The sequence below is a fragment of the Embiotoca jacksoni genome, unplaced genomic scaffold (genome assembly GCF_022577435.1).
Source record: "Embiotoca jacksoni isolate LCO1_2020_lvr unplaced genomic scaffold, fEmbJac1.0.p SCAF_16, whole genome shotgun sequence".
In the NCBI taxonomy this organism is placed as follows: domain Eukaryota; kingdom Metazoa; phylum Chordata; class Actinopteri; family Embiotocidae; genus Embiotoca; species Embiotoca jacksoni.
In genome coordinates, this window is record NW_027185296.1 from 1,147,974 (window position 1) to 1,171,120 (window position 23,147).

At 40.3% G+C, this 23,147-nt stretch overlaps 3 protein-coding genes across 9 annotated transcripts; 1 reads left to right on the forward strand and 2 right to left on the reverse strand.

Moving 5' to 3' along the window:
• Nucleotides 1-118: 118 nt before the first annotated feature.
• On the reverse strand, nucleotides 119-7,294 carry LOC138198614 (uncharacterized). 4 transcript variants are annotated; one of them, XM_069150104.1, is made up of 6 exons: nucleotides 7,060-7,146; nucleotides 3,785-3,916; nucleotides 3,213-3,569; nucleotides 2,744-2,797; nucleotides 2,129-2,251; nucleotides 119-601 (listed from the first exon to the last, which is right to left on the reverse strand). In XM_069150104.1, the coding sequence occupies exons 2-6, from the start codon at nucleotides 3,825-3,827 to the stop codon at nucleotides 438-440; spliced, it is 741 nt and encodes a 246-aa protein (XP_069006205.1). In that variant the 5' UTR covers nucleotides 3,828-3,916; nucleotides 7,060-7,146; the 3' UTR covers nucleotides 119-437. The 4 variants fall into 4 exon arrangements, 2 of the variants coding, with proteins under 2 accessions (XP_069006205.1, XP_069006204.1); XR_011178284.1 differs by lacking the exon at nucleotides 2,744-2,797; XM_069150103.1 differs by lacking the exon at nucleotides 3,785-3,916 and having other exon boundaries at nucleotides 7,060-7,294.
• On the forward strand, nucleotides 7,237-14,806 carry fsd1 (fibronectin type III and SPRY domain containing 1). 3 transcript variants are annotated; one of them, XM_069150099.1, is made up of 14 exons: nucleotides 7,238-7,321; nucleotides 7,889-7,948; nucleotides 8,092-8,187; nucleotides 8,309-8,443; nucleotides 8,679-8,780; nucleotides 9,029-9,051; nucleotides 9,460-9,581; nucleotides 11,276-11,485; nucleotides 11,566-11,664; nucleotides 11,753-11,900; nucleotides 12,033-12,115; nucleotides 12,490-12,741; nucleotides 13,012-13,100; nucleotides 13,202-14,806. In XM_069150099.1, exons 2-14 carry the CDS (start codon nucleotides 7,934-7,936, stop codon nucleotides 13,310-13,312), a joined length of 1,485 nt encoding a protein of 494 aa, XP_069006200.1. In that variant the 5' UTR covers nucleotides 7,238-7,321; nucleotides 7,889-7,933; the 3' UTR covers nucleotides 13,313-14,806. The 3 variants fall into 3 exon arrangements, with proteins under 3 accessions (XP_069006199.1, XP_069006201.1, XP_069006200.1); XM_069150098.1 differs by lacking the exon at nucleotides 7,889-7,948 and having other exon boundaries at nucleotides 7,237-7,321; XM_069150100.1 differs by lacking the exon at nucleotides 7,889-7,948 and having other exon boundaries at nucleotides 7,237-7,321; nucleotides 8,309-8,440.
• LOC138198613 (signal-transducing adaptor protein 1-like) lies at nucleotides 14,695-21,886 on the reverse strand. Of its 2 annotated transcripts, none has more exons than XM_069150102.1 (13): nucleotides 21,703-21,886; nucleotides 19,816-19,887; nucleotides 19,603-19,722; nucleotides 19,441-19,497; nucleotides 19,148-19,299; nucleotides 18,856-18,987; nucleotides 18,481-18,550; nucleotides 17,620-17,722; nucleotides 17,406-17,495; nucleotides 16,163-16,234; nucleotides 15,961-16,008; nucleotides 15,718-15,864; nucleotides 14,695-15,623 (listed from the first exon to the last, which is right to left on the reverse strand). In XM_069150102.1, exons 1-13 carry the CDS (start codon nucleotides 21,787-21,789, stop codon nucleotides 15,559-15,561), a joined length of 1,215 nt encoding a protein of 404 aa, XP_069006203.1. In that variant the 5' UTR covers nucleotides 21,790-21,886; the 3' UTR covers nucleotides 14,695-15,558. The 2 variants fall into 2 exon arrangements, with proteins under 2 accessions (XP_069006203.1, XP_069006202.1); XM_069150101.1 differs by having other exon boundaries at nucleotides 15,961-16,011.
• Nucleotides 21,887-23,147: the final 1,261 nt, after the last annotated feature.

Sequence of the window (23,147 nt, forward strand, 5' to 3'; positions counted from 1 at the left end):
GATCCGAAGATTTAATAAACACTCAAACAAAAATAACACAGTTCATCATAAACATGAATGTTTCAGTCATATCAGTGTATTCATATTAAAAAAAAAAATCTGCTACAAGTTTGAAATTATTTGGTTATTTATTAAACAAAGGCTATTGTTGGCAAATATGTATACAAATATTAGCAGGTGTTGAATACAAAAATAGGACAACAATTTAATTCCCATCCACAGCATCCCCCGTCTGCCATCTAGTGGTCCATGATCGCCCTACTTCACAGGAAAGATGAAAAGGAAAAACACAAGAGCTCATTTTGGGGGAAAAGCCCAAACCGTGTCCAACATATTGACTACATGTTAAACTAATAAAAACGCAGGTGTCGCAGTAAATGTTTTATAGGCTATGCTATGACAAGCAGTTTCACTGGTTTGAGAAGTCCGTGACTTCTTCAGACTTTGTATCTATTTTTGCCCTCCTCGGATCTCCTGGAAGGATTTGGGGTCCGTAGGTTTTTAGAGGAAGAGACTTCCAGGTTGTCCATCGGCAGCCTTGGGCGAGGAGAGGGCTGTCTGTTGGCCGTAGGACGAGTGTTTCCATAGACAGGATCTGGTTCTGCATAAAAAAAAAAGGATGAAGACCGTTGTTAGGAGTCTATTTTTACGATCTGCATTTAGGTTCTGGGACAAGTAACAGAACAGAATCTAAAATGGTTTTATTTTCTGAGTGATTTGTCTGATTGGTTTTCTTTTGTCTGCACATTTTTTTTAATGATTTTATGATCTTATCTCCCTCAGATAAAAGGAATCCATCACTTCAGTGTAACTGAATAAATCTTCAAGATCAATAAACTAGAAGAAAAATACAGTTTTAAGTAGGCTATATTATTGACTAATGGGTTAATGATTTTGAACATGATACTGTAAGCAGCATGAATCTTTCTGCTACTTCTGTTTGTGCTTCATCCTGTGTGGTCAAACCACCACATATGGGTCTCCATACTTCTTACTGTTGCATGAGCTGCCCACTGCCCCGCTGTGATGTATTGTGCTACTATGAAGCCCTGTTTCGTTCTCTGTGGTATAAACTAAGTTAAAAAATGAATGTGAACTAAAATCAAAAGGAGTGATTGATTCTGAAAATAGTTTAAGGTTAATTTTCTTTGTCAGTCAATAGTTTGGGCTCTGGAAAAAATAGTGAAATATGTGATAATTTGACATGAAATTATTTGGATTATTTTTATTTTCATTTGAGGTCATGTGCAAAAAACAATGGAGTAGTTTTCATTGAACACTGTTTTAGATTTGGAAATATTAAACACACCTCAAGCTCAATTTAAGAAATCAAATCAAGCTATATGGAAATGTGTTTTACATGTGTAACACAGACTGCTCGTGCAGCTGTTAGTAAAAATGTTTTTAAGCAGTGGTAGCTGCAGATGTGGGTGTTTTTTTTCTGCTGTATTTCCGCTGCAATTATCTAATGCTAATTATCTCAGCACCGGTCACTTGGCTGCTTGTCCTCCACTGAGCTCATGCCTACAAAATAAAATGTGGTCTTTTTCTTTCATGTCTGTGATCTGTTTAAAAAAAAAAGTGAAAAACCTTTACTCTACAAACCACAAGTTAGGTAGCTCATTTGTCTTGGTCTGATATTTTAGTTTGTGCTGTCAAAACACACAAAACACTTGCTTGCACAGTTTGCACCCACCGGCCACGATTTGGGAAGATATCTGCTGTCATTAAAGCAGTTCTTTCTCTGTCTTTCGCTCTTTCTTTTAGAAATACAGGCACAAACACACACACACACACACACACACACACACACACACACACACACACACACACACACACACACACACACACACACACAAAATCAATCTGCCCCTAATTTCTTCTTTCAAATGCAAATCTTTGCAATAAAATGAATCAGCCTTTAACCAGTGCAGAACTGGTTTTGATCTGATTAAGTCCTGAGAAGTTTTCTGTGAGATTACTGTCTTCTTTGTCTCGTGCCCTCTTTTTCTCAGAGCAACGTTCACCTCAGTCTTGTGGCTTCTTCCATCTACAGAGCTGATCTACAATCTACAGAGACTGATTACTGCAAAGTTATGAGCTATAGATGTTGATCTAAACCGGGTACCTGTGCTTCTGCCCCATCTTCTTCTCAAGATGCATACAAGCAGCACGATCAAGATGAACGCAAACACCCCCAAAAGGATCCACAGCCACCAGACAGCCTGCAGGGGATCGTCGATGGGAGTTGCTGTGAAAAGGAAAACTTTACCATGAAATGTGGGCACATTTTGTTCGTTGATTAACTGTGTCAAAGTGTGTGGAAGAAAGACACAATAATCCACGTTAAGTGTATTAATTCACTGAGTAATGTACAAACAATTGTCTCGAGCTACACACTGACTAATATAAAATTAGGTTTGGTTTAATACGTGATCACTTTAAACACGTGAACTCTGGTCAAGTGACCAGTTTTTATATACGATATAAATACAGTTCCTGTGTGCAGTTCGCACTTCTCAGAATAAATGTGACTATTTTCGACACATCATCCTGAGATCTTGTAAGTTCTGTAAACGACCACCAACTCAACAACATTCATTGAAAGGTACACCCAGTTTAAAAATATGCTGGTTCCCCAAAAATGCATAATTGTTTAGAGGAAGTGGGTCTACATCCACACACACACACACACACACACACACACACACACACACACACACACACACACACACACACACACCTTGAATACTCGTTACTAGTGACGGGTGCGCTGTGTTTTCCACTAAGCTCTTCACTGTCATGGAGGAAGAAAATGATATGAAAAACATTAACTTAGTCATTGCAAGCCAGAGAATCTTTAGGATGTAAATTCATGATAAAATGCTTCACGGTGCAACTTTTTTTGTAGCATTTATAAGCAGCATATAAACATGTAAAAATAACACTAATGTAGCTGTTAGCAGGTATCAGTGAATGCTGCAGTATAAACAAATAATAAATTACATTAATGTCAAACATCTATAATAATATTAAAATAGGATACCATAGGAAAATAAATTGTTGGCAATATAACTGTGTTTATCGCTGCTTACAAATATTTTAGCGTTATACTAATAATTTAATAAATGTTAATGTACTGCTCATAAATGCTAATTATAGAGATGTGAAGTCAAATATGACCAGCTTTACCAGCTACAAGCAATACTTACAAACAACTACTTCTGTCCCTTCGCTAATATCACTCTTATATAGAGGAATCTCTGCTGTGACTTGGCAAAAGTACCATCCGCTGTGCGTGTCATTAACATTTGACAGGTTATATGTCATGTCAGTGTCTCGGCATTCATCCATGGAAAAGTTTTTAGGTTTGTTGACGATCTTCTCAAACATTTTGCTTGAGTTCTCGAATGGGGGTCCGGAGGAGTTAAAGTACCAGGACAGCCAAGATCTTTCGTACGTCTTCAAGCCGCAGTGTAAAGTCAGAGAGGATCCACATGAGACTTCAATTTTTTTCCGAGTTTTATCCAGACAGACATGAGTTTGATCTGAAATCACCATGGCTGCCGCTGTAGACAGATGTAAAAAGAAAAGTCTGTGTTACACTCTGCTAATGTTGAAATGTGACATATAGTTCATCAGGAACAAAAACTACAAACAGACAGGTGTGTTTTATTCTTCAAGCAACTCTGCTCACGTCTGTTCATTCACCCCTGCCTTTAATACCTTCATGTACTTTGTTGCCAGTGTTTAAATCTGTTGAATATCAAGTCAGGAGTCTTACCTGTAAGTAACACCCAAGTCGACTGTTTCAGACACATTTCCATATTATCATGTGCGAGGTGGTCTTACTCTCAGTCTCATCCTGTCTCTGCTGTCTCTCTGTCAGCACATCTGACAGAGTCAGATGCAGAAGCTGTGAGTGGGTGGTAGGTAGAGAGAGAGGGAGGAGTTTTTTTTTTTTTATTACTGTACTCTGACAAATTGATGTTTTCACTGAGGGTGAAAACTATTACACTACTGTCTGTAGTGGAAGCACAAACAACAAGATGGAAAATAAATTAGTCTTTGAATCTTGGACCAAACTCACTCTTGTTTCATATACCTTCAGTCAAAAGACATGACAGCGACCTGCCAAGGCGACTTCACTGCAAAAAATGTACATCCTGCATACTAGATTGGTGTCAGACAGCGACTGCCTCAGTGAGACATGTGCATGTGCTGACTTGCTTGACTGCCATCAAATAAAGACTCACAATGAGGATATGGAGGGGTTTGTGAAACTTTTGTGGCTTTTGGTGCAAGGGTGCTAAAACTTATCTCACCTTGTTCCCACAGCGTCTCTGGGGAACACTTGGCTTCCTGTGACAAGACACAACTAAGTATGATGGGCTTATGAACTTTCTAATTCAATTTCCAAACCACAACTGCAGGAGAGACAACACAGATGATAAAATTATTGTTATTCTCTGGCAGTATATATGGTATATAAACAGTGTATAAAAGAGTTAAGAGAAAAGCTATTAAAACATAACAACTTCTGTGACATTTTACAAATCTGACACCTGTGTTGCACTGATTCACTGTGATAATATAAGCCACTCTTTAATTGACTTAAAGACAGAGGATGTAGCAGGTGTCTGATGTCTACACAAAGAAACATCTGACAGTTGCAGGTAGTGTAAAACTTTTCAAAACCTCAACCTTATGAACTTCTGTTGTTTGGAAACTGAAATGAGGTCTTTTGTCTCTTAGAGTAAATATATCATCTTAAAACCATTTGTTCAGTAGTTTGAATAAATTTAAAACAAATTGAAGACAAATGTCCTGTGTTATACTGTTAGGAAAATAAAAGGGAGGTCAGTAGATATGGATCTTCTCTCAAACTGAATCTCAGTATGTGTGTTGATGTTTTAATGTGTAACTATTTTACAACAAAACAAAACATTTACAGCTGTAACTTTGAGGGAATCCTGAATGTGTTCACACACTTGGCCATTAAAGCTGATTGACAGCAGCCAATGCTTCAAATATGGGTGTAAAAATTCTAAAACATAGACGCTTCAAAAACATCTTCAATCTGACAACACAGAACATTTATCACCTACAATCAGCACAGTTACAAGGGGAACACTCGAGATTAGTATCAACAATTCAGTATCCAACTAAAAGTGCAATATGGTCACAATCTGCCCTTCTGTTCCTGAGTTACAGCATCATGTTCACAAGAATGGGACAGACATGTGGTCACAGTTCCCTTGACCTTTGACCTTTGACCACCAAAACCTAATAAGGTCATCCTTAAGTTCAAATGAACGTTATTAACAAATATTTAAAAAAAATTCCCCCAGGGCGTTCCTGAGATAACATATTCACGAGAATGGGAGGATGTGAGATCACTGTGACCTAGACATTTGACCCTTGACCTTTAGAAATTACCTCAAAGCATTTTTAAAATATTGCATTCACAAGGCTAGGACAGACAGACAAACTGAAAAACATAATGCCCCCCGCCCCTGTGAATGATAGAAATGTTAATATGACAATATCTGATTGTTTCTTAAGGGCAGAAATATTTTTCACCAGAAACAAATTTGAATCATTTATGTTTAAGTTGCTCATCTTGAATAATTGCATTGAAAAACAGAATCTCAAGAGCATAATGTGAAATTTGAATTATTAGTTTGAAACTGAATTTCAGTAAACTTGAAACTGAAAGTAATATTATTATTATTTTGCTCTGAAACTATATTTGATCTTCACGGAAAAATCTATTTCAGTTTTTTTATTTTTTTTATTTCAGTTTGTCTCTTAATTCCGGGTCCTTGAGAAACAGCGATCGAATGCACATTCACAAATACTCTGAAATAATAATGTTTGGATGTATTGATTAAAATTAATACCGTTTTACGGTTTATTCTGACATTGGTGAATCTAGAGGCAGGGTCCTGTTTCTGCCAGAGAGAGCACTACTTACACAGTGGTCATGAGGTGATTAATAGGGGAGGAAATAAAAAAAAATAAAAAAAAGTTCTGCTACACAAATGTTCAGTTGTTTATTTATTAAATATTTGAAAAAATTTTACCTCCTTGTGCCTCATGATTTCATTTAAATAAACCAGCTGATGAATATCAAAGGTGGGTGAAACTGCTTAAAAATAATTTAGGCTATATGTGAAATGTGACAGGAATCTGTTTTGCAAGAAGGCCAAATAACTGGGAGCTGTAGGTAGGATCTTTAGTAATATGTTGTAGGTTATTTCATAGTTTACGCAGATAAATGGGATGGAGCAAAGAATACAATATAACCCTCTGTAATGAGGTGGGATTAAAGTAGGCTATAAAGTACAAGATCCTTAAATTAAGCACAATATTTGGGTAAATGTACCATGTGACACCACAGCTGGATGCAGATGCTGAATAAGTCAGGAGAAGGACATAGGCGGGAGTTTTAGACCAATCTGATCTAATTATGTAACAAATTTTGTAAAAGTCTTGAACTTGGACCAAAACTGTATATTATTATATTCATTTACTTTTGTATAAGAAGTAACACATTACGGGCAAAAACTGAGAAAGAAAACGTGAGTACAAGCACGGTTGATATTGACATAATTAGTGTCTCAAATGCAGATATTTTTACGTTTTATGGAGTTTGATCAAAAATAGACAGTTCTGTCAGTCATCACTATGAAACAACATATTTTACCTTCACCTTCTGGTCTCCCATTTTGCCGCCCAGATGCACCGGCGCCGCAGGAGCAGCCAACACCGCCGCTATTTGCAGTAAAATACTGCAAAATATCTAATTATTTCAGGAGCATATAATTGCAAATAAAAGTCTTACAGTTACAATGTAACAGTTCTAATATCCTGTAACGAATCACTGTGGTTTCTTGTACATCCGATCGACTGAAACAAGTTGTTTCATAGTGATGACTGACAGAACTGTCTATTTTTGATCAAACTCCATAAAACGTAAAAATATCTGCATTTGAGACACTAATTATGTCAATATCAACCGTGCTTGTACTCACGTTTTCTTTTCTCCGACGGTACCTGAAGGTGGCATCACTTCGTCCCAGTGCAGGAACATCACTACCCAGAATCCTCCGCTGCCGCATGCGCTCCACGCACTACGGCCCAAAGGCGTTGGTGGTTGGTGTCCGTCCGAAGATGCGTTGCTGCACCCTGGCAGCATCAGTACCAGCTCCGCCGTGCTAATAAACCAAAAAGCAAGGGGCACGGAGGAGAAATAGCGGCGGTGTTGGCTGCTCCTGCGGCGCCGGTGCATCTGGGCGGCAAAATGGGAGACCAGAAGGTGAGCCTGAGCAGGAGGAACAGGTGTCTCTGATGGGGGAAGCCGTTTCAGGGCGTAGCATACAAAGGAGGGAGGGGGGGGGGAGTGGGAGAAGCTGCAAAATGAGGGAGTTTGTGGATGCGGCACCGACTCGTATCTCGCAGTCGTGCGGTGTGTTTGAATCGGTGTTTGGCTGGTTAAATGTGAGGTTTATCGACGGCTCTCTGCTCAATGTAGCCGTGTACCAGTCACGGACAGTGGGGGCCGTGGCGCAGAGACTCTCGCAGCAACAAACATCACACAGTCCTCCAGTATGAATGGGCTTGTTCATTGTGGCTCGGTCACAGGAGTGCTGAGGGAGTGGTGACAAACCAGAGGTGGGATTGGTGTAGTAGCGGGTCCAGTCCTTTGAAGTCGGCCTTTTAATGATTGTGCTGCTGCATTATTAAATTATGAATGCGCATCCTTCCGCCCGTGAAGTGTCCTCCCTTTCTCCTTGCGCACCGAGGCTGTCTCTGAGCCCATCTGAGAGAGCAAATGCTTCATCGGGTTTTGATGGCAGCTCAAAGCTTTTTGTGTCCTCTCCAGCCGAGCACTGATTAGCACCACTTCAACCACAGAGGAGGCCCTTCAATGAGCTCATGTTTGGTGAGAAGAAGAACCTGCCGCCCTGCATGGAGCATAATCCACCGCACACTCTTCAGTCTGAAAGGATCAGATCCAGTCTTTTAGCTGATTTAACAAAACTGAATTCAGAGAAGTGAGTTTTTTTTTGTTGTCTTTTTCTTCAGGAGTCTCTGCGCAAGATCACCCACACGCTGGCTATGAAGAATGAGGAGATTTCCAACTTCGTCTGCACCCTCAAACAGAGCCTGGACAACCTAGAGGTACAGAAACACACCTCGGTTTAATTCAGGCTTCACACAGTCTCGCGCTTTTCCTCTTGTCTCTCATGTATTCGTCAGGCTGTGTGACTGAAAGCTTAACTTCACTTTGCTGTGACCCCAGGCGAACTCCAACCGAGTTCAGGAGGACATGGAGTCGGAGTTCACCTCCCTCCACTCCGTTCTGGACGAGATGAAGGCAAACATGGTGACGCGCATTAAACAGGAGAAAGCCAGCCGCACGTATGAGCTGCAGGTAGTTGCTGTCGTGTCCTGATGCACTCGAATAGTCAGATTTTAATCATATTGTCATAACGACAAATAGATGAATAGATGATTGAATAATGCAGCCTCAGGACTGAGTCATGACTCTCAAATGATGCAGTTAACTTAAGGCCTCCACTGTGAAACACAACAGTTCCATTATACTCCAGAGAAACGTGTGTGTGTTTGCAGATGCACTCTGTTTGACTGTGAGCTGGTATTTCTCTCAGAGTCAGCTGAGCGCCTGCTCCAAAGCCCTGGAGAGTTCAGAGGAGCTGCTGGAGCTGGCCAACCAGACGCTCTGCTCCTCCGAGACGGACGGTTTCACTCAGGTAAACGGACAGACGCCCGCTCTGCTGTCATGCCTCGCCACTGTTCCCCCTACTCACTGAATTTGCAATGACTGGTGATGAATTTCAGTGTCCATATGTATGACATAATCTGTCCTTCTTGTACTGGCAGTTATTTTAACAGCAGCAAACTGTTTGTGTTGAGTGACAACATGACGGGCTCCAACTCAGGTTTTCTCTTCGCTCCGTATCTCCTTTTCCTTTTCCCTCTCTATGCTTCTCCTCTCCAGGCGGCCAAAGACATTAAGGATAGGTATCGTACTCAGCCATCCTTTGCTTGCCTTCTGTCATAGCCCCCTGTAACCAGTGAGCCACCTCATAACGTAGCATGCATGCATTCAGACGAGTAGCCACCGCACCCATGTCATAGACAATAGGCCTTCTGGAAAGCTCTTTTGCCTCTGTGTTTCCCACTGTCTCCTCGAGTCTGTACCATCCTGTGTCAGCCACTCCCCGGATGAATGCTGCTCCCTCTCTAGCTCCGCTTCTCAAATGTCGATCAGGGTGATGAGTTCAGTCGTAGAAACAGAAAATCTAGTTAGCGGCCCTCTTTTAGTGATCAGTGCCAGAATCACCTGTGATTTCTTCAGCTGAGTAACAGACGTCGCTTGTTTCCACCCCATGTCTTTGTGTGTCTCTTTGTGTGTCTCTTTGTCCGCAGCGTGACAATGGCTCCAGCCTTTCGCCTCTCCATGAAGGCTAAGGCGAATGACAACATGAGCCACTTGATGGTGGATTTCAGCCAGGAGAGGGAGATGCTGCAGGGTCTCAAGTTTCTCCCAGGTCTGCTCCACTTTTATTACAAAGCGGTGCAGATAGAAACAAAACGGGTGCAAACTCGGATACTGATGTTGATACATCAAGTACTGTAACTGTTTACTTTTACTTTACTACATTTATAAGGAAGGTTTTGCACCACGACATTTATTTAGTTCCTAATTACTTTGCTAATTAAGACTTTTTATCTAAAATCTCCATCTTATCAAGTCATTTTAGTCAATGATTGACTATTAACACCATTTTAAATAATAAAATCTGCCAGGACAGTAAAAATATTCCAGCCTGTTTTTACTGCAATTCCATTTTCTTACATTCTTTTCCTAAATTAAATTTCATTTGTTAAATATTTCTGGTGCCCACTATAATTTCTTAATTTAGAAACAGATTTTTTTGAATCCAGAATTGTCTTTGTAAGATTGGAGTTTTTGCACTGACAAGATTGACAGGAATCCATCTTGTCAGGCTTCAAGTTAAATGTTTGTTTCCGGACCAGCGGTGGTTCGGACTAATCAGCGTCCTAAGAGGACGTACTGGCAGCTTTGGGCGTCGAAAAATACAATGATCTGATTGGTTGAAAATAGCCTGAATAGACGATAGACATATGGTTTATCCAATCACCTGCCTGGTATTTTTCTAAGGTGCCTGTCCCTTTTCCAAACATGTTCCAAAGATTACTTCTCAGATGGTTCTGTGACAAATTATCTGCCACATCAGGTTACAATAGAACTAACTGATAGTATGTACAGTCTAAAAGTTCAAATGAAATCCATCTCGACAAGCTGTAAAGATAAATGCTAGTTGCTCGATTATACATCAGTAATAATAATCCAGTTATATAATGTAATTAAAATACTGGGATTTTGACTAGTCTAAAGTAAATTTAACTTGACTATGTTGTGATATGTGGAACTAAATTTCAGAAAAGTTGTCAACAAGGGTATTTTTGTATTTATTGGTAGTAAACACAGGCAACCTTTTAAAGCCTTTGTTGAAGACAGGCTGGGCTTTTGTTTCTCGCCTCAGTCGGAAAGTGTAATTAGAGTTGAACTAAGGCTCAAAAGCACAGGGTGTTGGACTTCCTGTGATGTGTTCCACTTAATTCCAGTTAGTGAAATGGCGTGGTGTAAACTGAAAGCGGTTGCACACAGCAATGGAAACCACAGAGTGATTACAACTGTGTGAGAAATTATAAATTCTTTGATGCACTTGTCGGGTTTTGCAGCTTACCTATTTAATGTAGGACTGTTGTCTCATTGGAAACCACCATTGTCACCTAAAAAGTTCAGATAAAGCCTGTTTAACAGCAAACGGACGAAGATGGCGACTACCAAGCGAAACACGTTTTGCAGCAAAAGAGCCAGATGTTATTCACAGATGTTGGTGGAGACAAAAACCCCTCTGAAAGAAGAGAGGACATGACATGACAGACATAAGGCTTCCCTGTATTTCCTCAATGTACAAATAGACTATCACCTTAAATTTACTATATGCTGGGCTGTGGACATGTCGATTTGTTTTGAGGTAATTCTGCCCTCAAGTGACAGAAATCAGTGAATGCAGCTTTAACAATTAACCTGTGACAGCTTATGTTATGTTATAAAGTTACAAGTTTATAAAATATCAGAATTCCAGCTTAAAATCAGAGCTTGTCTCTTTAATGACTAATTAAAAACCGGCAAGCTGTCTCTTCTCTTCAGTTCCTGCCACTCCAGAGATTCAGGTGTCGGAGTGCCAGGTGTGCGACAACACGGTGACTGTACTTTGGACCTTACCGGAGCCCGACAGCAAGATAGACCACTACATACTGGAACATCGACGCACAAATCACGAGGGTCCACCGCGCATCAGGGAGGACTACCCTTGGATGGTGTTGGAGGGGATACGAGAGATGGAGCACACGCTCACTGGTAGGAGGACGACTGTGTGGAGATGTTTGTGGTAAAACTCGGATCACAGCAGCTCAGTAGGAATATGTCTTTACTCTCAGGTCTGCGCTTCGACACCCGCTACATCACGTTCAGAGTGAGAGCGTGCAACAAGGCCGTGGCTGGAGAGTTCTCCGAGCCGGTCACACTAGAAACCCACGGTGAGAATATCATGCGCAAACTTATAAAGCTACATTGTTGCTGTTATTTCACTGTGACTGACAATGCTGGAAACATTTTTGCCTTCAGCTTTCACCTTCAAACTGGACTCGGCATCGTGCCACCAGAACCTCAAGGTGGAGGACTTGAGTGTGGAGTGGGACAGCAGTGGAGGAAAGATCCAGGACATTCGCAAAGAGAAGAACCGAACCAACTCCCCGATGCACTCCCCAGCCAGGTCTGTTTGAGTGTAGACTGATGTGGTTTTTCACTATAACAGGCGTCCGAAAAACCTCATAATCCCTGTGGTCAATATGTTCAAATCTCAGGGTCTTAAAGAGTCTCTATCACCTTTCTCGTCTGTAACCAGGTCAGCCCTCATGTCTCCAAAGAGAGCCCCAACAGCTCGGCCCGGCAGAGACCGGTTCACAGCAGAGTCCTACACAGTGCTGGGTAAGAATACACACACAACAAACAGGAAACAACATATCAAGACCAGATCAGACTGTAGTTGTAGTTGAAGAGTGTGTTTGGCTGAAGTTCAGTAAAAAAATCAAAAGAGTTAAGGGAGAAAAAGGATATACGAAGTGCGATCAAAAGGTTTTGAAACGGTTTCTGTGGCACACAAATGAAGTGCAGCACAGTAATGATAATGGAGCAAAAACTACTGCTTTCTCCTGCTCCATCCACATTATTGTGTTGTCTTTTAGCCTGTAGCTTTCTAGGTGGGCCAGTCAGCTCTACAACTTTACAAATTCAGCAGACTGCAGTATGTGTTGACACTGTAGCTATCTAAAGGTATCATCCCTGCTCATGTCTCATGCCAGCTGACACCATGATTGACGCTGGCCAGCAGTACTGGGAGGTGCGCTTCGACAAGGAGAGCAAAGCCTTCGCTGTGGGCGTAGCACTGCGGAGCCTCGGACGATTCGACCAGTTGGGGAAAAGCAGCGCTTCCTGGTGCATCCATCTAAACAACTGGCTGCAACAAAGCCTCACAGCCAAGCACAACAACAAGGCTCGAACACTCGACTGTCCCATTCCAAACAGTATAGGAGTCTATGTCAACTATGATGAAGGTAAGATAGAAATACATTTGTCAAACAACTTAGAGACTGTTTTGCATGGAAGACTTAAATGCCAGCATAAAATGTTGCAGAAATCAGATAAAAATCACTAAAAATTATCATAAATTGAGTATCTTTTTAGATTTTGGATTGTTGATTGAACAAAATAAAAAAAAAATTGGCAATTCATACAATAAATCATCGACTAATTGTATGAAAAAGAAAAAAAAAAAACATTTTAATGTAGTTCTCAGTATGAGTTGCATTCTTTCTTCTCTCCAGGTGTATTATCTTTTTACAATTGCAAAACTAAGCAGCTGATGCACACCTTCAAAACAAAGTTTCAGCAGCCAGTGATCCCAGCTTTCATGGTGAGAAAAGATTCTTTCAAAGCTTCTGTTATCTGAAAGACCGCTCTATCCCTCTGTGACCTTTTTTAGTTTGTAATCCTGGCTGTTGCTGCCCCCTGCAGGTGTGGAACGGAAGTTTCTCAGTATTGACTGGCATGCAGGTTCCCAGCGTGGTGCAAAGTGGCCAGCGGAAGAACAGCGGCACCAGCAGCTCCAACGCCAGCCTCACCTAGAGCCATCCACGTCTCCCGGCTGGACGCCTCTCGGCTCCGGCCGGTCTCAGTCACCGCAGCAGGTCACCTCCTCTGCCCTGGCTGCAGTCGAAGTCATATCATGGAAGAGTTACATCACTGGAGTTTGATGGTTTAGCCTGTTCCACTCGCAGTGTCTGTTGCGTGACAACATCAATGGTTTTGGGAACAGCTGAGTCATCTTCTCCCTCAGTGATCAAATTCTTCAGATGTGTGACTCTGGCGTTTGCGATTGTTTGGGACACATTAGGTGTTGTCTAGTTTTCCTCTCTCTGCACATTCATTTAGCAAAGTCCCACACTGCTGCTAGAGCAACGATTTAGCGCTGGCCGCTGCCCTTCCTTCCTTTCCATCACCAAAACTGTCAGATGTACTGTCATGCAGCCAGCTGCAGGTTCAGGGTCCAGCTCTGTCCTGTCTGCTCTGTCCCTGTGCCTTCCTTCTCATTTCCAAACTGATAGGCCAAATCAGATGATCAGAAATAACATGCCAACATTTCTTTGCAAGAAATGATCTCCCTGCTACAATTTAAAAACATGTATCATGTCAGTGTCGGTATAACTCGGTTATAACATGGCTTACTGAAGTTGCCACTACCCAGCAACCAGCCCAAACAACAAGCGGCTCCTACATGTTGTTGAATAGAAAGCATTTCGTCACTAAATTAGGATTTATTCAACCCCAATTTGCCAGCAACTAATCGATCAAAGGAAACACATATTAGAGATGTTGTATATGATTTCTTGACAAGGCATGCACACCGTTTACAGCGTTTCACTTTGTAGCCGGGGCCCACACTTTGCGTGCGAGAAACTGGGTCATTTCCCCTCCTGCTGAGGCTTTGTTAGTTTTAAATTAGGGCCTGCGCTGACTGCGGGGGAGTCTGACAGCCAGACTCCAAACAGAAAGTTCAAGGGAGTTTCTCCTCATTTGAACTCCCGTACTGAAGTTGTAAGGCTCTCGGATATGGCTTCAGGATTTTGGAAATGACTTTACTGTATACTCTGTTCACCTGTCTGCGCCCTAATGCTTTTATGTGTCTATATCTAATAACACGCCTTTACTTGCAGCAGAGAAATCCCATAATCAGTAGTGGGCTGTCTGGTCCAAATATAACAAATAGCTAGCTAGTAACTACAGCTAACAAATAGTTTTATGAGAGTTAGCCAGGTTTGGGGTCCATCTGGTAAATAAAATGATAAAGTCTGGAAACTTCTATTACAAAGTCCTTATTTGTGTTACCGCCGACCTCCGAGTAGCATCCATGTCTTATGTTACGCATGGTGACAGTCTTGCTTTGTTTCTCCCTCTGTATGCGTCTCCTGAATAACTGTAGCTTGCAATGCTTTAAAGAAGCGTCCAGCTGAGAATTATGTTCACTTTATTTCATATGCTGACAAAATGTAACAGTTTATTGTAAATAGTTTAATTTTTCCACTATGATGTATCAGTCATTCAATAAAAGGAGTGAGCGCACTTTGTTTATGGATGTTTGTCTTGACAAAAAGGGAAACAAAGAAGTTCAGCTGTGTAAAAAAAAAACAGGAAACAGACCAGGCACAAATAAAACTGTTTTCCATCTGTTGCATAGCACATACCACAGGCTTCTTGTTTGCATCTGATCTGATGTGACAGCAGCAAGAGTTTTACCTCACTGAAAAACTATGTATAATACATTCACATACAGGAGGTTAAAATAACTAATCTCAGATTTCTTTCATTCAAGGCTCCACTCTGTCTAGAGAGGCAGTAATACATGATGTACTATATACAGTCTATATATGAACTTCACATGCTTGTAAGGCAGAATAAATACAGCTATCTTAGCTATGTAAAATATACATATAATCAAATTCAACAGCTAATTACACAAAACAAAAAGAATAGAGAAACAACACTGATGCTGAATATTTCTGAAAAGTCTGAAAAAGAAAACTCAAATGTGCAAAATGTTCAGGAGACACATGGTGAAGATAATGTGACATGTACACTCCTCTTAACAGTCCATTAATTTGCTAATGAGTGTCCGAGAGAGGCAAATCAATACAGCGTTAATCTTCAGAGAGGCTTTACTGCTGACAGCGAACTGACGGGCTGCCGGTGTAAAAAGGAGGAAGAGGTTATTTGTGTAAAAAACTGGCTTGTGTCTGGGAGTTGGCTCTGTTCCACTGCCAGTCAGCAGACTTTCACAGATGGTGATGACTTTGGGAGGCTCCTACCAGGAGGGGTCACTGCTGAAACTTTCCCTTTTGTTCCAGCTTAAGTTTCAGCTCTGTTATTGCTGCGAGGGGAACTGGAGCATTTTAGAGAAGGAGCGTTAATATAATGAACGGACTGAAAGGAAAAATATGAATTCAGACTGCAAAAGTATGTGGACGTGGACTCACTCGGTCTTAGAGGGTCTGCGTTGGCTCTCATCCTGACGTCTCTGTTGGTGGAGGTAGTTGAGGAGGGAGGTGATGTATTAGGGATTGATTTTCGAGGAACAGGAGTTGGAGGCATTATTGCTTTCTTCGTTGGTTTCTTCTGTGGCACTATAGAACAGAAAAAAAAAATGCCTTGATTTCAGCCATGCTGCAAGTAAAGGGAGTTTTTCCTACGACATGGAAAGTTAAGATGAAAAGACTTACGTGGGAATGGAACAGCCGAGAAATCGTCTGCCTCTTTTTGTCTCTGCTCTTCTGTTTGAACACAGACATTGGTTAGCAACAGCCGTGGAAAAAATGAAGTCATACCTGTTTATGTTTGCAAGGCAGAGAGAAGCGAATAATGGGATGAATGATTGATTGATTGATTGATTGAGGGGATGGGTGGCAGAAGAGTTCCACTCACCCATGTCATTCAGATAGACAATCTCTTCTTCGACTGGCACAGGCTCTGCTTCAGGAGTCTGTATTTTTGGAGCTACAGAGAAACAAAACATGTAATTATAATTATTGTGGAGCTGATAAAAGTTGGAAGGACAAACATAAACAACACCGGAGCCTTCAGAAATCCCCTGCCTCTGGGCTACAGCGGGCTGCTCAGAAGACAACAGTAACACACACTCGCTGTATGCAAGCTGAAAATAAACACGCAGAGTGCAGTTTGTTCAGATCAAAAATTAAGATGAAGATTTTTAGTCGTGCTACCAGCAGCGGCACTAAGAATGGCATGACACATGATGATCTGTCAGTCTATTAGCCACTTCAAGCCACAGTGAAATATCTTCAAGGCTATTAAATGGATTCATGAGATGAATTAAGACTCTCATGGTCCCCAGCAGATGAATCCTACTCCTTCTCGTGACTCTCTAACTTTTCCTCTTAACCCACATAGCAGCTGTTAAATTGATTGTCACGAAATTTTGTGCAGACAATTATATCCCATACAGATTGACTGCAGGAAATGTGGTGATCTCCTAATATTCCTCCATCATCGTATTTCATTTTGGCAAATTGTTTTACTTGTCAAACAGCTATCAAACAATTCCCATCAGCCTCAGCTGCACTCCACTTTGGTTTGTGTTTAAAGCTAGTAGCAAATGTTAGCACACGAACACCAAGATGATGCGCAGAGTAAATAGAAATCTGTTTAATGGTAACATGCTTAGCATCATTATAGCACATTTACATTAGCATTTAGTTTCCAAGTCAAAACAAACAGCTGTGGAGAACTAGAAAATGCATTTACTACAGAAAATGCAGTGTGAATGAGAACTGAGCTCAATAAGCTGAAAACATCTGAGAAAATGCTGAAGGAAAAGTTGAAAGCTGTAGGATATTATTGAAACAATGCAAAATGGCTAAAAGACTGAAAGGTAAAATCAAAGCCGAGAGCTGAAGGAAAAAAAAAAAAAATCATGAAACAATGTTGGAAAAGGTCTAAGCAACGCTGAATATGATTGAAAAACCTGCTCACTGAAAAAAAATTGTTTAGAAGCAATCCTTGCAAGAGAAAAGAAGTGGTAAAGATCAGCCAAGTAATGATGAAGCTGAAGTCCGAAACATCAAACACCTGAAGGTTTTAATTTTTAAATAATTGAAAAAGGAAGGAAACGGAACCTAAATGTGTTTGTATTAAATGGCCACAGTACCTGGGTTGGGAGGTAAACCTGGTGGGACAAGGTTGGGCAGAGCCTGCTGAACACTCGTCTCTCCATTTTCATAATCAGACCAGATAAAAGCTGTGAAAATGACCAGATATTAAATTAGTCTTGAATACCCTAAGGAATATCCAGCGATAATCTCACAAGGATGAATAGAGTAAAAGAGAGCGCGAGATGAAAATATATCAGGTTTCATACATACAGATGTTTTTCTCGTACGGTTCCTCAATGATGAGCGGAATCAAAACTCCGGCCGTTTTTTCTACTAAATAGGTGATCACATCCCACAGCGTGGCGCAGGGCACCTGCACAGACAACAACTACTTTTTAACAACTAAAGAACAATAAAACACATACAGGAAATAAAACAGGGTGTGTTTCGAGTCTAACATTTATAGCACTACAGAGATAAGACTTCAAGCACAATAACCATAATGTAATCGTTAAAATTCCTGAAACCTGCAACCATCCGCACATTGAGTTTAACTACTGATGGTGCCATAAGTGCCAAGAGGGAAATCTGCCAATGCAACCACACACAAACACATCGGTTTACTGTATATCAGTCATGTGATACAAAGATCACGGCTAAGTCATGAGAATAGCAACCAAATGAAAGTCTCATCCACTTCCACTTCCGCAGATGCAGAAGAAATCCGTGAGCGGTGACTGAAGAGGACATTTTTTTTTTACGGTCACGTCTGCGTTTACTGATAATCACCATCTTCTTTCCGCGAGGTCATGTGCTCATGTGCTCATCTGCAATAAAGCCATAAAAAAAATCTCCAGCTATCAAGTGCAACTGCATGTTTTCCATTGTTTGTTACTGCCAAGTACATGCAAGTTGCACACAGGTGGAGTTGCACACAGCAGATTTCCCAAAGCAATAAAAAGGGAGTGTCCATTTACTCTCCTTTATCTGAAATATTATGCAAGGATAGGATTCCTGATAGTTTTACTTAACACTGCAGAGACCAGACCAAAGTCCTTTATCTGTGGCACAAACAATGTATACATTAAAAAACAATAAAGTCATGAGCTTGGCCTGAGTTTTAATACTCACAGGATTGTTCACATCGATGTTGAAGCCCCCGTCGTGTTTACGAACCACACGGTAGTGTCTGAAAATAGAGCTGAAAGAGACGAAAAATAAACTGTGAAACTGGGTAAAATGCCAACATGAATCATTTGGTCTCTGATGGTAGATGAGTGATGGGGTGTGTCAGAAGTGACAAAGAAAAACAAAGAGGATCAATCACATAAAAGAAGCCCTAAAAAGGGTGAAGGGTGGGAAGTTTAAGATGACATTAAAACCAAACACGAAGGACATGTTGGCCAATGCCTTGGTTACCATGGAAAGTGATGACTCTGAATGTGATGGAGTTTTGTGATGCAAATCTTTGCATAAACACATTATGCTTTAGATATGTGCGTGTACCCTTCGTGTTCCTGTCTGGTGGTGACAGCGAAGGAGTTTCCGTCCCTCCCGGGCCTCAGCAGCATGTTCCCTCTTTTGGCTTCTTTCTTGAGCAGCAGCTCTGCCTCCAGCCGGGACACATCGTGGTAGCAGCTGCAAGAAAACACAACGATGACATACAGGGAAACAATGTCGTCGCTCGTCGACGACTGACCTAAAAAGTTATACATGACACCTCACAGACAGAGTGAGAATAGATCATATTTTGTATTTGCAACATTAAAAGTCTCTTGAAAATGTCATTAACACTGACGCTGGCATGTCTGCTAGGAGGCTGATGTAGGGAGAGCAGGTGGTGACAGCAGGTGGATGGATGTTTTGAATCCTTTCCTTTTCCCTTTCTATGGCCTCCTTCAGCATGTGGATCTGACCTGGGAGCAAGTTGAGGGACGAGGGGACAGACAGCTGCAGGAAGACACAGTTTCGGTTTTAAATCTGTGCAAATGAGGGGTGCCTCTCAACATCAGTGTATTATGAAAATCAAACAATAGTAAAATATGTGATGCTCTTTGTGTCCAAGTGTGATACATTTTAAACACCACATACCTCAGTCACAGAGTGGATATATCCTTTCCAGAGCTCACGGGTCTCAGCACTTGGAGCCTGTAGAGACAACAGAGTACAGAAAAACATTAAAAAAAGAAAGAGGAACTACTTTGGATAAAAAGAGGATGAGCTATATACAGTCGGTTGAACATATTTCCTCACAGTGAATTTAATGTTTCCATCCTTCATCTGGAGGATGAGTCTGGCTGCGTCTAAGTTACAGTCCTGGCTGCTGTCGTTTGTGACCGAGATCAATCCACTGAGATCAAGATTTTCTATGTACTGACACGCACAAACAAAGATTTATTAAGAAACAATTTCATCAATAATCATCAAAATCTCTGTAAGCCAACGCATATCTCTAGGAATACGTACGTCATTGTCTCTCTTTTCATTGAAGAAAAAAAGTGTGTTTCCACACAGGGAGGTCCACAGTTTCCGAGATGTCTGCACAAAAACACACAGAAAGAGACATACTGACTAAAAGATAACGGATAAAACAGGGACGACAGAAACAATCCTGATATGGAGATCAATATAAAAGAAGTGTGACATTTTCTATTCTAAACAAAAAAAACAGTTGTAAATACAAGCATGTAGGAAATAAATAAGGCAGTTGTCATTTGTGATTGTGACTACAACAGAACCCAATGCGTGATATTAAAACACTGTTAAGCTGGAGTTGTTTGGACCTGAAGGGAATAGACAAACTATAAATGAGTCCCCCCAATAAATGTGCGTGTATGAGTAGACAGGAAACTTGAATTAGAGTTTATTGTCACCATTTTCTGTTTCCAATTAAAGCCACAGCAGGTTTTGTCTGTTTCAGGTAGTGACTCAATTCAAAACAACCTGAATAGCACATTAACATTGTAAAACTGGTAAGTCTGCAGAGGAGGCAGTCCCAAATAAGTACCAAGATGAGACAGACCCAAAGAGTTCTGGGAATAAAAGTTATCCGTTCAATTTAATGCGCACACATTTGAGTGTGTACAGTCTTATCATAAGACAAGATATATTATTTGCAAAGCCTGCCGTGCCAGTTTGTGTCTTAACTCTTCTTTCAGTTCCTGGTTTGCTCTAATCTTCATGGCACAGAGAGGAGAAATGCAGTCGTACCAGTTGGAGAGCTAGTGAGGTGTTGCAGGAAACTCAAGTCAACATGAACTTCAGAGAAAAGGAGTGATAAGAGGCTGCTCTCTCTGCCCACAGAGCAACTCATAACCTGACATTAACAAAACAATGAGTACATCATCACACTGGAGTTTTATCATAGTAAGCACAGGCTTTGTGTAGGAAAATGAATTAAAAAAATTCCACACGTAAAAATAAAATTACTATGGCCCAGTACAGTAGAGCAGTAGAGTACAGGTGCTGTATGACCCTGATAAAATATATTATAGTTGACAGGAGTTGAAATGGCACCAGTCACACGTTTTTCTCCCTCGCTCTCTTTCAAACACCCCCTCTCTCTCACACACACACACACACACACACCAATAAAAACAACAGACACATGTCAGCAATTACTCACTAAATCAATGTCAATGACAATCAGAAAATAATCTGCAAAAATCTTCCAACCAAAATTGCTTGTCATTTTTCTGTTCCAGGTTCTCCTTTCTGAGGATTTGGTGTTTTTCTTTTTCTTATAGGGCTACAACCTAAGATTATTTTCATTAGTGATTAATTCATAAATTATTTTCTTGATTAAACGACTAGCTGTTTTTTTAAAGTGTCAGAAAACAGTGAAAAATGTCTACCAGTGTTTCCCAAAGCCCAGGATGCAGCCTGAAATGTTTTGTTTTGGTCCTCGACCAACAGTACAGAACTAAATGAAGTTCCGTTTATTGTTCTGGAGGAACAAAAGAGCTAGAAACAGAGCATTTCATCATTTAAAAAAATGACTACATATGTCTAAATAGTTGATGATTACGTTTATGTCGATCAACTAACCGATTCATAAACAATTCGTCGCAGCTCTAGTTAGATAATGAGTTTACAAACACTCAATCAGAAGACCTTTAGCAATCTGTGAACGTCAACGTTTAACATTTCAACATTTTATAAATCAAATTATTAATCAGCACAAATTACTCTTTTATTTCATGCTCAAAATTGAATCTTTTTTTTGACAGCAGTCAGATAAAATAAGCAACCAAAGTGAAGAAGAAGATTTTTCCAGCCCATTTCACTACAAAGCAGACAACTACCTCTAAAGCAAAAAGAGAACAACTTTCCCCCTCTTGTTTAATGATCTACCTTATCTTTGAACGACCTCTTCTCCAGGTATCCTTCATAGTAACACGCTGACAGCTGGTTCTTCTGTCGCCCTGCTCGCTTTGCCATCACCAGGAGTGTAGATGCTTTCAACAAACCCTTAGATTCTCACGAGAATATATCAGCAGGGTGTTGCTTGCTTGTACTGCAGCTCCGTGCATCTACACGTCCAGACGGAACCCACGGTTTGCCACTACAGAAACTCAGGTGGCAGCGTCCTTACTGCTGATTGGTCAGTGCGAGGAGGGGGCGGGTGTTTTTAACATATCCACAGGTGAAACTGCTTATGACGTAGGCGACGTCTTTCTAAATCATGGAAAAACTTGATAACGCGATGGTCAACTGAAACAATGACTAGCTGGTAATATTATGTCTTTGTGAGTTTTAAAATGTTAAGGAACTGTCACAATCAGCCCGTGTGGAAAAGAGACCGAGTTTATCCTTCATGTTAACTATATGGAAGCCTGGTGGGGAATAAAACAAAACAATATATATATATATATATATATATATATATATATATATATATATATATATATATGTGTAATATATATATACACACACACACACACACACACACATATATATATATATATATTCATAGTTTTAGACAGATGTAGCCTATATATATATATATGTATATGTATGTGAAAAACTTATATATATATATATATATATATATATTTTTTTTTAGACAGATGTAGCCTGTATGAAGAGACTGGAAAATACAATAGAGTCAGGTGCTCTTTAAAGTCAGGTTAAATCTTCAAAAAGAAGTAGATCGATGCCATATTGATTTTTGAAATTGTTTGAGAATTGCATTTTAATTTTATTCGGGACTCAGCCTAAATATTGCTTGCATAAAAGGAAAGTCATGTCTTTCTTCGTATTGCATTTTGGTTTAAAATTTGAATATTGTTCACAGTGTTGCGGGAATGGCTTTAAAAATTAAATGCCACATAGCTTTTATAGTTTCACTCTAATATTACAGTGAAAATACAAATTGGATTATAGAATTATAGTATACAATTTTTTTTTTAATTTTTTTTTTATCAAATAACACATAAACCTTCTCATTTTGAATGTCACATTAGTTTTTCAATATAGTCACCAATAGGCTTCCATAAAACAGCCTGTCAAGGGCTTTTTGCAGTTTTCAAAATGGTGTGATATATGTTGCTGAACACTTTTTCAAAAATGTAATTAAACTTGCTGAATCTTAAAAACAACTATTATTATTATTATTATTATTATTATCGCATACAGTCTTGTCTATAGAGGCCTTCTAGCAGTCCACAGATGCAGTGCAGTAAACGTGTCATACAGATGAAGCGACAGTGGCCCCCTCTGCTGGCTCTGTCAGGGAACTGATTGTCTTTTATTTAACCTAAAACTCATTTATACTATATATATTATAAATAATCCAC

Coding starts and splice junctions, on each gene's coding strand:
- LOC138198614 (XM_069150103.1), bottom strand. CDS start 7,294: ATGCACCGGCGCCGCAGGAGCAGCCAACACCGCCGCTATTTCTCCTCC. Junction 3,570..7,059: donor CGAAGTGATGCCACCTTCAG/GTACCGTCGGAG, acceptor ATCTGTCTACAG/CGGCAGCCATGGTGATTTCA. Junction 2,252..2,743: donor ACTAGTAACGAGTATTCAAG/GTGTGTGTGTGT, acceptor TCCTTTTCACAG/CAACTCCCATCGACGATCCC.
- fsd1 (XM_069150098.1), top strand. Junction 8,444..8,678: donor GCACGTATGAGCTGCAGGTA/GTTGCTGTCGTG, acceptor TATTTCTCTCAG/AGTCAGCTGAGCGCCTGCTC. Junction 12,742..13,011: donor CTATGTCAACTATGATGAAG/GTAAGATAGAAA, acceptor TCTTCTCTCCAG/GTGTATTATCTTTTTACAAT.
- LOC138198613 (XM_069150101.1), bottom strand. CDS start 21,789: ATGGCAAAGCGAGCAGGGCGACAGAAGAACCAGCTGTCAGCGTGTTAC. Junction 19,300..19,440: donor ATATCCACTCTGTGACTGAG/GTATGTGGTGTT, acceptor GTCTTCCTGCAG/CTGTCTGTCCCCTCGTCCCT. Junction 17,723..18,480: donor ACATCGATGTGAACAATCCT/GTGAGTATTAAA, acceptor TTGTCTGTGCAG/GTGCCCTGCGCCACGCTGTG.